The following is a 14,821-nucleotide window of genomic DNA, read 5'->3' as shown; positions in this document are numbered from 1 at the left end:
AGTACAGTCTGCATGAGAGGCTCTCTTTTTAAATTTGAGCCTGGTTAGCCACCAGGAGCCATTCTTGATAGGTATCTTATTTCTCAGGGTCCACACTTGCTTAATACTTAGTGACCTGAAATCATTCTGATGGTTCTGTAACCAATTTTAATGTGTGTGGGTTTTCCCCACAACAGGCAATTCTCCCAACACCAGCTGGTTGTCCTATAGTTTAACTAGGTTCTGATATTACTTACCTGGAGATAGCATCAGACCTCACAGGTTAAGGGCTCTGTCCCACAAGGCTGTTCCTACTTCAGATGCCAGTGGCAAGTCCAGGTGTCAGTAGGGCTTCTGACTGACTGGCTCTAAATCAGAGGTTCCCACAGTCCCTCCTCGGGTTTCATCAATTTGCTAGAGCAGCTCTCAGACTCAGGAAACCAGTTTTCTTACCAGATCCCCAGCTTATTATAAAGGGAATAACTCAAGAACAGCCAGATGGAAGAGACACACGGGGCAAGGTATGTGGGAAAGGGCAAGGGGCAAGGGGCTTCTATGCCCTCTCTAAGCCCACAATTCCCTGCATCTCCCCGTGTTCAATCAGAAGCTTTGTAAACCCTGTCTTTTTGGATGTTTATAGCAGCTTCATTACACAGGCATGACTAATTAAATCATTGGCTGTTGGAGACTGATTCAACCTCCAGCTCCTCTCCCTTCCCAGGAGGGACTGAAATTTCCAACCTTTCCCCTAGCAACCAGCCTCCATCCTAGGGACTTTCTAAAATCACCTCCTTCACATAAACTCGGGGGTGGTTGACAGGAGTTTATGTTTTGAATGTCAAGATATCTTTATCGTTTTCATCACAGGAAATTCCAAGGTTTTTAGGAGCTCAGTGCCAAGAACAGTGCAAGACCAAATATATATTTCTTACTATAAATAACAACATCACAACTGCCGTTTCATGTATTTTGTTTGTTTTGGTGGTTTCAGGTGGGAGGGTGTCCTAGTTCAGGCTATTGTAACAAAGTACCACAGACTGGGTTGCTTGTGGACAACAAGAATGTATTTCTTAGTTCTGGAGGCTAGAAGTTTGAGATCAGGGTGCCAAGACGGTTGGGTCTTTCCAAGTTGCAGATGGAAACTTTTACTGTGTGAGGACACAACTTCATTGTGTCCTCACACAGTAAAAGGAGCTCTGTGGGGTCCCTTTCATAAGGGCACTAACCCCATTCACGAGGGACCTATCTTTATGAACTAGTCACCTCCAAATATTATCACTTTGGAGGTTAGGTTTCAATGTAGAAATTTGGGGGGCACTGAAATTTCCAGTTCACAGCAGAGAACAAATCCAGTCCCTGTTACTCTATTGTGGCTACAAGGGGAAGCCCCCAGCTGCTGGTTTTGAGGCCCTAAGTACATCATCCCTTGTTCTCTGGTGGGATGGAACTGGAAAGGGCTGCTTCTGCCCCTGCCTGCCATTTATGAAGCCCAGAGTCACCTGTGTTTATAATTTGTTTGGTCTTATAGTTAGTTATAGTCCTGAAACTTGGGCTGCTAACAGCCTGGGTTTGGCGGGGTATGGGCACAGGGTAGCTGTGTCCCCATGACTTTTGACTTAAGAGAATAAGTGGCTCCCAGGGACAGCTGTGCAGTGAGAACCAGATGGCCTCTGGAGCAGGGCTGTGCCCAGGAAGCGGGGGCTCAGGCCTGGCTCCATCTGCACCCTTCATCCCCAGTGACCAGCACCGACTACGACACTGCCGCAGATGCCACGGAGTCCTCATCTTACTTCAGCGCTCAAGGCTACTTGTCCAGGTGGGGGCTGTGCAAGAGCAGGCAGTGCCCAACAGGCTGGTGGTCCTGGGCCCTGGATTGGGGGTAACCATGCCAGCTTGGACTGATAGAATGCCTGTCCTGGAGGCTTCACCCAGGCCACAGTTTTTGTTCAGCATGTTAACAAGAGACTTCAGAAGCTCCCAGCCTGATCCCACCCCTCCTGCCCTGGACCTCTTGCTCATCACATCACACTGCCCCTCTCTCTGTTCTCTGTCAGCCGTGAGCAGGAGGGTGCAGAGTCCACATCAGAGGAGGGGCAGCTGCCCCAGGTGGTAGAGGAGCTGAAAGACCTCCAGGTGGCCCCTGGCACACGCTTGGCCAAGTTCCAGCTCAAGGTGAAAGGTGAGGAGGAGAGGGATGGAGGGTCAGGCAATGCTTCCCACCAATAGAAGTCAGATGGTCATGGCAGCCCGGGGAGTCTCCAGGGATCCATCCCCTCACTGGGCCACATGAAGGGCATAGCTCCTCTGGGCGGTGACCCTAAGTTGACCACTCCTCTTGCGGCTCCAGGCTACCCGGCGCCCCGCCTGTACTGGTTCAAAGATGGGCAGCCTCTGGCTGCTTCTGCTCACATCCGCATGGTGGACAAGAAGACGCTGCACACCCTGGAAGTCCTATCAGTCACCAGCGAGGATGCTGGTCAATACTCGGCCTATGTTAGCAATGCCATGGGCGCTGCCTACTCGTCCGCCTGGCTGCTGGTCCGAGGTGGGTGCCGGGAGCGGACGTCAGGCTACACACTGCCCATGGCAGGCTTGGGCTGGGCCCGTGGTCATCACTCCGTTTACGGAGAGAAGTGTAGTGGATGGGCAGATGCCTGTCTGGGTTGTGGTAGGTGCTGGGTGTACGAGTGGCAGGCTGCCATCGGGAACCCACACCCCAAGAGTAGGCCCCCGGGCCCAGGTGGGAGGCACCTTCTTCCCGCAGGTCTTATTTCCCTGCCTCTTTCAGGTCCTAATGACCCAGAAGAGAAGCCGGCAGCAGGTGAGCTGAGTCCAGATGGGCTGACGGAGGGCGGGAGGCCTAGCAAGGGTGATGTGGGACTGGACACAGGCTTCGGGGAGGCCACCCAGCTAGGTAGGGGCTGGGACCTGGGAGGATGGACAGAGCCCACCCATCACACAGGGCTGTGGTTCTCCACTTGTCGCCATTGGCCACCTGTGTCTCCCCAGATGTACAGCAGCAGCTGGTGCCACCCCGATTCTTGGAGAAGTTCACCTCCAAGAAGGTGAAGAAGGGCTCCAGTATCACTTTCTCTGTGAAGGTTGAAGGTAGGGTGTCTTACTCCCCGATTCAGGATCCCTAGGGAGGCTCAGAGCAGCCCCTCCCCTACTCAGGATCCCCAGAGAGGATCAGAGGAACTGCCCTCCTGGGGCCTCTTTCTCAGTGGGGACCAACTGTCCACTCCTGCCCCAGGTCTCCCAGCCCCAGCTGTGCACTGGTTGCGGGAAGAAGCAGAGAGGGTGTTGTGGATCTTCCAGGACACACCAGGCTACACGGTGGCCAGCTCAGCGCAGCAGCACAGCCTGGTCCTGCTGGACGTGGGCCAACAGCACCAGGGCACCTATACCTGCATTGCTTCTAATGCTGCTGGCCAGGCCCTCTGCTCTGCCAGCCTGCATGTCTCTGGCAGTGAGTGGGCATGGGTGCCCAGTGGGGATGGGAGAGGACCGGACCTCCTGGGCACATGCTTCCCCTTCCTGGGACCCTACCCAGTCCTCTGTCCCATCTACCCACCCCGGGTACAGTACCCTGGGGCCAGCTCCCACCCCTGCCCTGTGGGCTCCACTCAGCAGGCCGAGACCCTCTAGCAGCCCTCGTCACCCTGAACGGTCTGTTCCTGGGCTCAGTCCCTTTGTGGGCTGGTGCGTCAAGTGCAGACTTGTTCCTGTCCCCACCACTGGTGGGTTGGCTGTGGGCTGGGTTGGAACATTGGGCATCACCCTTTCTCAGGGTTCTGGACGGATAGACCAAGGCCTCCGATAGAGGTGGCCTAGATGTACTAGGCGAGGTTCTGACCAGAATCAGTTCGGCAGGCTGAGTGTCATGTGGTGGTCACCATTCTCTTGACAGTGCCCAAGGAGGTGGGAACAGCAGGGATGCAGGCCGGGGTAAAGGAGTCCCTCATCTCCACCTTCCTGCAAGGGTAAGTGAGGGCCTGCACCAAAGTTGGTGGGGGCATGGCATGGGGAGCCTGGCTTTGGGGGGAGAACAGTGCTACTGCTGGGGAGAGAACCCTATCCTGGACCTCATTCCGATGCTGCCCCTCACAGGCCGTGTGGCTTGAGTCACCCCCATTGCTCTGTGTCTCTGTTTCCCCATCATAAAAGCTAGGGCTCCCTAGGGCCCAACTGTGGCACCCGGCCCACTGCTCCTAGACTCTCTTTCTGTCAGAAGCTCCTGCCCAAGGGTACAGGTGGTGGGTCTACCCCAGGCCCTCAGGACACCTCTGCCCCCTTCAGGACCCAAGCCATCTCTGCACAGATATCAGAACCTGTGGGTTTCGCTGAACTTGCCGGGCAGAAGAAAGGTATGGGCTGGGCAGATACATGTCTGCCCCAGGAGGGACGGCCGAACCCTGATGCGGTGTGGGTGTGGAGGAGGCTGCCTGTGCCCAGGTGGCCCAGAATGCCCCTTTGTCAGGCTGTGGACCAGGGCTCCCCAGGCCTCCCACTGTGGGCCTGATTCTGAGCCCCAGTTGGTCTCGGGCTGCCCAGCCTTTGGCTCAGTACTCACATCCAGCAGGCTGTGTGGATGCCCAGGCTATGGAGCAGGCAGCTGCTGAGTCATGGCTTGGGTGAGGGACCCCACATGTCCCACCTCTTCCAGGCCACCTGCACAGATGTTCTGACACCTTGGTATATTTTTAACTATTTTTATGGAAAATATTAAGTGTGCACAGAAGTAGATAGAAGAGAGCATGCATCTCATGTGCCCGTTGCCCGCCTTTGAGTCACTTTTCGGCTGACCTGCACCAACTCTTGTTCTTGGCACCCCCCCTCACCCCAGTCAGCCCCCATTCACCCTTAACCGTAGCTGCTGGGATCAGTCCCTCACTCTCAGGCCAGAGACTGGGGTCTAGCCCCGCCACCTTCAGTATCCAGATCCTGCCCTCATCTCTCACTGCCCAGCTAAGCCCCCTGCATAGCTGAGCCCCCTGTTTCTTTCCTCCCCAAGCCTCTTCCCAGACCATCCACCAAATTGGCCAGTATGAATGGCAGAGGCACAAACTCTGTTGGGGACCCCAATGGCTGCAAGCTCCCCACCCTTGGCCTCTATGCAGCTCAGCCTTCAGCTGCCCTAGCCCAGTGTCCTACAGCCAAGCTGGCTACCAACTGGCTCCAGACTTCCTATTTGTCCTCTGACCAACCACTGCTCCTCTGCCCTGGCCCTGCTTCCTTGCATTTGTGGTCCCTCGATCACACCTTGACTCAAACACCCATGAGCCATTAAGGCTCCTTGTCCTGGTCATAGCCCTCTGCTTCCAGCAGTATAGCCTTGAGCCTGTGTCCCCCCATCTCCCCTGAACCCTGAGCTCAAGATGGGCTTGGGGGGGTGCTTGGGCTCATCTGGAGTACACACTGGCTGAGTGAGGGTCTGGCCCCCAGAAGATCCCCTGGCATCTGAGGCCCGTGGCCACCTGTCCCTGGCTGAGGTGGGCACAGAGGAGTTCCTGCAGAAGCTGACCTCGCAGATCACAGAGATGGTGTCGGCCAAGATCACACAGGGTGAGAGGCTGGCTTGCAGCAAGGTCCTGGGTGGGGTTTGGGGGATGGTGACCAAGGGCCAGGCCCCTCCCTGCCTGCATCATGAAGGCCCAAGGAGAGGTGTGCAGGAGGGGAGCTGGCCTTCCTCGGTGTCACAGTCTCTGTGCCCCAGCCAAGCTGCAGGTGCCCGGAGGTGACAGTGACGAGGAGTCTAAGACCCCATCTGCATCCCCCCGGCACGGCCGCTCACGCCCCTCCTCCAGCGTCCAGGAGTCATCCTCAGAGTCGGAGGACGGGGACTCCCGGGGAGAGGTATGTGTGGGAGTACAGGGCCCGGGGCTTGCAGAGGGTAATGGGAGTTGGTGGATGGGGTGGGAAATGGAGGGCCTTGGGTGGCAGGGTGTAGGAGGATGAGGGTACACACTTGAGTGGCCAACATCATCACCATGATCCTAAGACACTGCAGCACCCCTAAGGCTCCCCCTTGCCCTCTGGGTTGGCCCCACCTAGCACTCTTTATAGTTTCCAGCAGCAGAGATTAGTTGGTCCTGTTCTAGAAATTCACAGAATGTCAGGATGGTTTCTTCCTCCTCATGTAATTCCAGGGCCCCGTGGCTTGGGGCCATAATAGGCCCTGCTGGCTTCTCTCTGGGTCTGACTCAGTGCCTTACCCTCAGATCTTTGACATCTACGTGGTCACAGCTGACTATCTTCCTCTGGGGGCTGAGCAAGATGCCATCTCACTGCGGGAGGGCCAGTACGTGGAAGTACTGGACTCGGCCCACCCACTTCGCTGGCTTGTGCGCACTAAGCCCACCAAGTCCAGCCCCTCACGGCAGGGCTGGGTGTCCCCTGCCTACCTGGATAGGCGGCTCAAGGTACCTGGATGACTGGGGGGTGGCATCCTGGGATTGTCGCCCCCACTGTGAAGATGGGAGCCTGACCCCTGAAGGGCCAGGCCAGCACCCAGGCCACCTATGAGCCTCTCTGTTCCTCACCAGCTATCGCCTGAGTGGGGTTCCACCGAGGCTCCTGAGTTCCCTGGGGAGGCTGTGTCTGAGGACGAGTATAAGGCGCGGCTGAGGTGAGAGGCCATTGGTATGGGTTATGGGGGAGTTGGGGTTTTTACCAGGTGGCTTTGTGCAGTAGGGTGGCCTTTTGGGGTGCTCTCCTCTACCATCTCCCTGGCTCCATATGAGAGGAGGTACCCATTCAGCAGCCGACTCCTGGCCCCTCATGCTCTGCCCCCAGCTCTGTCATCCAGGAGCTGCTGAGCTCTGAGCAGACCTTCGTGGACAACCTGCAGTTCCTGCAGAGCCACCACATGCAGCACCTAGACCGCTGCCCCTATGCGCCCACTGCTGTGGCCAGTCAGAAGGCCATCATCTTCCGCAACATACAGGATCTCAGCCACTTCCACAGCAGGTGGGTGGGCATGGCAGGCCTCAAGGATGCTCCCCAGATCTGTGTGTATGAGTACATACCACACACTAAACACATGCACTCACACACATACGCATTTACCCACAAGGCTGGGCCTTGGGGGTAGGCAAGAGCAGAGGAGAGAAACTGTGCTGACTTGATTTACCTGCTGGCACACACCTGCTTATCCACAAAAGTGCCTGCAGCACTCCTACTCACTGCAACCCATGTACATGGGCACACACACGTACATGTGCACTCCCTTACATGTGTGGGCACGTGGGTACATCGGCACATGTGCATACTCATGTATTTGTGCGTACACGCCTACATATGCAGGCCCAAATGTGCACATACTCCCTTGCCTGCCTGACCTATACATACATACATGCCTATGCTTCTTTGCAGATGTACACCCTTAAACACTGCACACGCGTGTCCGCACAGCCCAGCCTGCTCACTTCAATCCCCAGGAGCCATCTGACCGAGCCCTGGCAGGAGCCTTGTTTCCCCCAAATCCGAGGATTGGGGTTGGGTTGTAGGTCACGGGCAGAGTCCTAATGCCCGCCAGCCCTCACCTGACTGCTGTCCCCTCCACGCAGCTTTCTGCAGGAACTACAGAGCTGTGACACGGATGACGATGTGGCCATGTGCTTTATCAAGAACCAGGAGGCCTTTGAGAAGTATCTGGAGTTCCTGGTGGGCCGAGTGCAGGCTGAGTCAGTGGTGGTCAGCACAGCTGTGCAGGAGTTCTACAAGGTGCCCCTACCCCCAGCTGGTGTGGGTCCCTGTCTCCAAAATCATGTCCCCTGACTCACCTGCCCAGGCCTCAGGGCCCTGGCTTAGTGAGAAAAACAGGCAGAGCCCTCTGAAGCTCTACTCATCTGTTGGTGACCAGCCATCCCTGGGGTAGGGGTGAGGCTCACCTAAGGAGGAAGGGCTGTGTGTGTGCTCTCAGGCTCTGGATGACATGGGCCATCCAAGAGCTTTGCTCTCCTGCCCTGAGACCCACCCTTCGGTACCCACAGAAATATGCAGAAGAGATACTGTCAGCCGCCAATCCCTCACAGCCACCCCCGCCGCCGCTGCAGCACTTCTTGGAGCAGCCAGTGCAGCGGGTCCAGCAGTATCAGGCCCTGCTCAAGGTACGCTGGCCACTCTTTGCCCCTTGCCCCTTGCCCATGACTGGTGGAGCACACCCTGACCTGCTGTCTTCCCAGGAGCTGATCCGCAACAAGGCACGGAACCAGCAGAACTGCGCGCTGCTGGAGCAGGCCTACGCGGTAGTGTCAGCCCTGCCGCAGCGCGCTGAGAACCAGCTGCATGTGTCGCTCATGGAGAACTACCCGGGCACCCTGGAGGCCCTGGGCGAGCCCATCCGCCAGGTCTGGGGCGGTGCCATGGGGGGTGGGCAGTGGGGTTGTGGGGGGCTGTGTTCAAGCTGACCATGGGCCAACTATACTCCCAGGGTCACTTCATCGTCTGGGAGGGGGCACCAGGTGCGAGGATGCCCTGGAAGGGCCACCACCGCCACGTCTTCCTTTTCCGCCACCACCTGGTGGTCTGCAAGCCCAGGAGGGACTCGCGCACTGACACTTTCAGCTACGTGTTCCGGAACATGATGAAGGTGCGTGGGCATGGTGGCCTGGTGGGCTGGGGTCGGGGGCAGGCTGCAGGGCGGGCGGAGGAGGGCTGGGCTGGTCCTCTGGCCATTTTCCTGGGCAGTTAGGTCTCGTCTTCCCCTTACAGCTGAGCAGCATCGACCTGAACGAGCAGGTGGAGGGGGACGACCGCGCCTTTGAGGTGTGGCACGAGCGAGAGGACTCAGTGCGCAAGTACCTGCTGCAGGCACGGACTGTCATCACCAAGAACGCCTGGGTGAAGGAGATCAGCAGCATCCAACAGCGCCTGGCCCTGACCGTCTGGCGTGAGTGCCTGGTCCTGGCAGCAGGGCTAGAAAGGGGAACTGAAACTTTCAGTTTGGCCATCTGGCTCTCAGGCACCCAGACCCCTGCCCCTGCCATGCAGCTACCTGGGAAGGGGATGCCTCCTGAGGAAGATGGCTCACTGTTCCCTTGGCCAATTCGGCCTCTCTGTTAGCTGAGCTGGGATACTGTGCTGGCCCTGACTCCTATGGTGGGGCCTCAGAGTTTACTCAGGGGCTCCCAACATAGGGAGGCACTCAGACTGGGTTAGGGTCTGCACCCTTGGGTGTGCTTCTCCACCTAGAATGGAAGTGAGGCTACCCTTTCAACATGCTTACTTTCTATACTCCCCACCACTCCCCAGTAACACCCAGCCTGCTTCTGACCCTGATTCCTATTCAGGCCAGTGTGGGGTTGCAAGGGGTGGTGTCCATAGCAACCATGTCCTCAGCTGTGGGGCTTCTGGTCCTGCCATGAGTGTACTGAGGGCATGTGTGTGTGTATCCCCAGGAGCCCCAGATTTTGAAGAAGAACTGGCCGACTGCACGGCTGAGCTGGGTGAAACAGTCAAGCTGGCCTGCCGTGTGACAGGCACGCCGAAGCCCATTGTCAGCTGGTATAAAGGTATGACCCCAGGGCTCAGGGGTGCTGGCCCTGACACTGGAAAGAGCTACCTAGAAGGAATCAGGCTGGGTAGGGTCCAAGGATCCTGGGTGGGGCCTGGTCAAGGGCTGGGCATGAGGGACAGGCCTCCTGCCCCAGGTACCTGCTTTCACATCAAAGACGACCTGGCCAGGGTGCATGAGGTGGGGCAGAGGGGAGGGCGTGCATCTACCCTGTCTGAGGGGCTGACCATCTAGGGGAGAAACAGGTGACAGCAGAGAGACAAATGAGTAGCATGAAGTTGGAAGCAACGTGGGCAGCCAGAGAAATAAAGCGTGGCCAGGCAGATGTGTTGGAAGGCTTCAAGGGGCAGCCAAGAGCCTGGGGAGAGGGGATCACCAAAACGGGCATAGTGGGCATGAGGGCTGCACTGGGGTCTCCAATTTAATCTGAATGTGATGGGAACTGCAGAGCTCAGGGGTCCTGTGACCTCTTTTAGGTTTAGTGACTCACTGGAAGGACTCACAGAACTCAACAGAGCCATTCCACTCAGGTTCAAGTTTGTTGCAATGAAAGGAAAGAGGTGTGGTGGTCTGGGTCTAGGTGGGATGCAGGCATCCCTCCCACCCTGCAGGATTGTACAGATGGTGCCTGTTCTCCCAGCTTTGATGTGTGGCAGCACATGGAGAGTGGCCAACCAGGGATCCTCACCGAGCCTTGGTGTCCAAGATTTCTGTCGTGGGTTATTTTCGTTGTCACAGCTGACCACGGCATGGCTGACCTCAGTCATGGCACCTCTAGAGGTCAAATTATGCTGTGTGGCCCAAAGCCCCCATGCTAAATTACAGTGTAGCATAGACTATTCAGCATGGTCTGAGGACCCTAGGTAGACTAGGGTACTCATCAGGGGTTACCTGGGCAGGTAGGCCTCTGAGTCCCAAATTCAGTGTGAATAACCGAGTCCAGTCCTGGTTTTGGAGGAGCCATCCCAGGGCCATCAGTCCTTCTGTCCTGCTTGTCCGCAGCCAGCCAGGGGCATTTGTCTGCCCATGAAGGGCTAAGGATGGGCCTAGAGAGGATACACAGGGGCATTTTACTGGGACATGCGGGAGGGCCCATAACTGCAGCTCATAGTTGGAGCTGCGTCACAAAGACGGTGGACGCAGCAGCTGGTTCCCAGTGATAGCTTGGGAGAGCTGCCCGGGGTCTTCTGGAGGGAGGCCTGCTGGCCCACATTCTGAGGTCCCAGCCGCCCCACCTGCTCGATGGCTCTTCCTGCTGTTTCTCCTCACTGAGGCCTTTTGCCTGGAGGGTGCACTCAGAGGGAAATGTCATTCATAAAAGTCATCCAGAAGGGACTCTGCACTCTCCAGGCCCTCCCTGTCAGCCAGGCTGCCCTTAGGAGCATGTGCCAGCTGGCCGATTCTGAGGGGAAAAGACACACCTTGCCCAAGCAGTCAGGGCAGGATCCTGGGGTTCCAGCAGCTCTGGTCAGACCTTGGTCTTCTTCACCCTGACCATTACCCAGTGATATTTGGAGGGGATGACCCCTCTGGGGACAGCTGTGTCCAGTGAGTGGAGGAGATGAGTGGCAGCTGGATGGTCAGCTCATGTTGGCACAGTGGTCAAAGTATAGGTGGTCCAAGTGGCACACATGGCTATGGGGTGTGGCCAGAGCTGATCACTGGCTGACCCAAAGCAGCATCATGATGGGAAACACTGGGATAGCTCCAGGAGGCACTAACCCACCCAGATGGGGTTCACCCCATGCGATGTGCCCCCTACCCTGACTCCAGCATCTCTCGGCAGTTCCCTGTGTGGCATGCAGTGGGGGGTCAGCACCATGTGGCCCTTGTGGCTCCACATGGAACCCTGGTGGTCTGGATGGGAGACCCTTCAAAGGCCTCTCTTCACCTCCATGGCTCATAGCCCCAAGGGGGCTGTCTTCCACCAGCCCATCTGTAGTTTGTCAAGTGGTAAACCAAATAGCCAGGACATTCAAAACAGCTCAAGGTCATTGAGCATGTAACGACCTTGGCCAGGAAGAACAGCATTGGGCAGAAGTCAGACTTGCCAGCCTGCAAAATGTCATCATATAATGGGACTGAGTGTTGGGGGCAGAGGGCCAAGTCCTGACTTACCCCTGGGGCAGCTGGCAGGGAGCAGAGAGCACTGGAAACATGTTTTAGAGACCTTGCTGCGTGAGTGCACAGCAGACCCATGACAGCCACCCTGTCTATATTAGCTAGAGCCACAGGAGCAAACAGATTGGGCTAGTGACAATCCACTCCCTCTGACCGCTCAAGGCTATTGAGTTGGGATGCGGCCTCTCCTGTTACCCCAGATACTTTCAAGTCACCTAAGAATCCCAGAACCTCCTTTCTCCTGGGGTTCTGAGCACCAACACGGGAAGGGACAGACTGCCAGGCTGGTTTACACACTCCAGGGCCCCCTTTCCACGCATAAGGCAGCCACTGGGAGTACCCCCTGCCCACATTTGGGGGCAAAGAATTCCAAACACAGCAAGTATCAGGGTCCAGAGGAAGGGGCCACAGCCATGGTCTCCTGACTTGGCCCAAGGTGACATTACCTTCCCTGATCAGTGAGAACTCTGTGAAGATTCTATTGTTGTAATCCAGTGCTTGTACCTGGCAGAGCCATGAAAGTCTGAATTCTCCTGCCCATGGTCCCCTGTGTGTTGGACAGGCACGCAGGACCTTCAGTCCCTTTGACACAAGGAGATGGATGCCCACTTCTGGTCTGGTCATTTTTCTTTTAAAGCAGCAGAGGCCGGGTGGAGGAAGAGGAATGGACTAAGGGTTAGGGATGTAACAAAACACAGTTCCACGGCTAGTGACATCCATTGTTGGGACTTGCCCAAACCCTAAGCCAGGTAGCATGACTCTTGCTGCTGACACATTTATTTCATCTCTAGGACCCTCGACTTAACAGCTGCTTCACAGTGCTCTCCAGGGCTCTGCCCCTTCTTGGCCAGCTGGAGTTTAACTTGCATGGTGGTAAACTTTTGGTGGGGGTGTCCACTTAACAGGGCGTCTGGTGGCCCAGGCAGTGGTAACATCCCCAGCCTCTCTCCATGAAGGCTGAGCGAGGTTTCCAAGGAGGCAGGGCCACCTGTCAGAACACGCCCTGCAGACTGCTGCTTTCTCCGGCTGTAACTATTCCAGGTGCCACCCAGGTGCCACAAGCCATTGATAGCTCTCCGTGGGGCTTTTTATGTACATGGAGGTGCCCTGTTCCAGGGCCTACTGCACACACCTGGCCCCTTTACTGTCATCTCTGAAAGAATCCCCGCCATGTGCGTGCTGGGTGCCTGTCCTCATGCCACTCTCTCCTGCCTCCTGCCCATCTGGGTTGACAATGGCCCAACATGGGTTGAAGCATTTGTTGGTGTTTCAGAAGAGGGCCACATGTCCAGGCTGGCCCTCCAAATGCTGAAGGAGACTAGAGACCAAAGAACAAGGCAGACAAATCCAACTGGTCAGTTAATGAGCATAACAGGAGATTTACGTACAGAAATGCAAGGTAGTCAGATCTCCACTCGCCACCCCCCAGGCTGTTGTATAAAAGCAGTGTGTCTACATGCTGGAGTAGAGTAGGTGTTTAAGGGGCAGGGGGCCACCAGATGCCAAGAGGCTCTGGCACCAGAGATGGTTACAAGACAGACAAGTCAAGGGCAAATCTCTCTGGAGGCAGAGCATGGAGTTCTCAGGGGCCAGGGCCCAGGAGTCAAGGTAGTGGACTTATGTTCAGATGAGCCAGCTGTGTCCGCACAGTTGGGAAGCAGGCACCTGAGCTGAACCAACAGCATCCCAGCTCCAAGGAGAACATGAGACAATCAAGGCACCAACCAGAAATCTGTCTCTGAATGCCCTTCGCAGTGCATACAGGCTGCAGCCACCTCTCTGTTTCTCTCCATTCACAAACAACAAGCAGGGCGGGCTGTTACTGCCCAGCTGAGCACACAGTTTGGTCAGCGCGTCCACCACCTATTCCCATGGACCTCCCTCTGGTCCTGTTAACTGGCTACCTTCTTTCTCTTTTGGAATACCATGTCTCTGACAGTGCCCTTTTCTTATCACCAAACTGCAAATCAGAAACTGTACAAGGTCTGAGATGATTCCCTGGCAGCCAGGCACAGACAGACATAAGACCTTGGTCAGCGACAAAGGCTGCTGGTCACAGAAAAGCACAGCGTCTTGCCTCAGGGGCCACCATTGCCTTGTCTAGGGCCAGACATTAGCTGCATGCAGTGAGTTCACCACAAGAGAGAAACACCAAGTTTTAGAAGGTGCTGAGCTGTTATGGGGCTGCTGGTACATCTGCCCATCCGTTCCCCAGAGAGAGAAGTGCCTTATGGGCTGGAAGGAAGGACAGGGCTTTGTCTCCACTGCCCTGACACATCGGGCTTCTCTTTATACAGGCACCCAGAACAGCTGTGCCTTTGCCCAGCGGTTGGCCCAGGGAATGCAGGAGGGCACAGAGAACTATTCTCTGACAGTAGGACAGGGATTGAAAACTGACTGCATTGACTGTCACCAGCAGCCTTGCCGAGAGCTGTTTCATGGGAAGTGAACCCTGAGAGAAGGGTGTTTGGGGGCCACTGAGAAGGAAGCACTGGAGTCTGAGAGGCAATGAGGACAACTCTTGGGACACGAGGGGTGCAGAGAAATGGGGTAGTGGCTGAAGGCTTTTTCTTTTTCATATATTTTAAAGTAATTTCTTGAGGTTCCTTGTGAATAAAAAATCAAGATGTTGGTTATGAACCGTTGTAATTTAAACCACCTGGTTCAGCACGTGCAGAGTTGTTGGAAATTCTATGAAATTTTACATGTTTATGGAGGTAAGACTTTTTATCAGAATGAGACATCTTTTGTGGGGTTTGAGCCCCAGCCTGGACTTTGCCTCCAGGTCAGAACACGCTTTCCAGAAGCTGCACTGCACATGGAAGTCTAGGCGAGTGTCCAGGGCTCCAGGTCAGCTTGGCCAGCTGGACTCCCAGCAGGGAGCTTCTCCTGGCCCTTGGGCTTCGGCCTCCACCCCTCCATCACTACTTGTAACTGTGACCTCCAGCCAGGCCCCGCCTCCTGTCCCTATGGGCTCCTCCGTGACAGTCCTCCCTCCTTTCCAGATGGGAAGCCAGTAGAGGTGGACCCTCACCACATCCTCATAGAAGATCCTGATGGCTCGTGCACCCTTATCCTGGACAACCTGACGGGTGTTGACTCCGGCCAGTACATGTGCTTTGCAGCCAGTGCTGCAGGCAATGCCAGCACCCTGGGCAAAATCCTGGTGCAGGGTGAGCCTGGGAGGGGGGCTGGTGTGGGGAA

General features: G+C 56.2%; 1 protein-coding gene across 1 annotated transcript in view; it reads left to right on the top strand.

Moving 5' to 3' along the window:
- The window catches only part of OBSCN (obscurin, cytoskeletal calmodulin and titin-interacting RhoGEF), a 141,327-nt gene that overhangs the window by 103,078 nt on the left and 23,428 nt on the right, over positions 1-14,821 (top strand). The window contains 20 exon segments of the mRNA XM_023537737.1: positions 1,717-1,795; positions 2,034-2,158; positions 2,327-2,524; positions 2,768-2,800; positions 2,989-3,087; positions 3,233-3,448; positions 3,890-3,962; positions 4,279-4,346; positions 5,425-5,544; positions 5,696-5,835; positions 6,201-6,401; positions 6,525-6,607; positions 6,775-6,948; positions 7,548-7,704; positions 7,974-8,090; positions 8,166-8,330; positions 8,414-8,572; positions 8,695-8,872; positions 9,381-9,494; positions 14,623-14,783. Coding sequence (XP_023393505.1) covers positions 1,717-1,795; positions 2,034-2,158; positions 2,327-2,524; positions 2,768-2,800; positions 2,989-3,087; positions 3,233-3,448; positions 3,890-3,962; positions 4,279-4,346; positions 5,425-5,544; positions 5,696-5,835; positions 6,201-6,401; positions 6,525-6,607; positions 6,775-6,948; positions 7,548-7,704; positions 7,974-8,090; positions 8,166-8,330; positions 8,414-8,572; positions 8,695-8,872; positions 9,381-9,494; positions 14,623-14,783 — 2,660 coding nt within the window.

Source organism: Pteropus vampyrus, unplaced genomic scaffold (genome assembly GCF_000151845.1).
Source record: "Pteropus vampyrus isolate Shadow unplaced genomic scaffold, Pvam_2.0 Scaffold197, whole genome shotgun sequence".
Lineage (NCBI taxonomy): Eukaryota > Metazoa > Chordata > Mammalia > Chiroptera > Pteropodidae > Pteropus > Pteropus vampyrus.
This window is presented reverse-complemented; position numbering and strand designations above follow the sequence as displayed.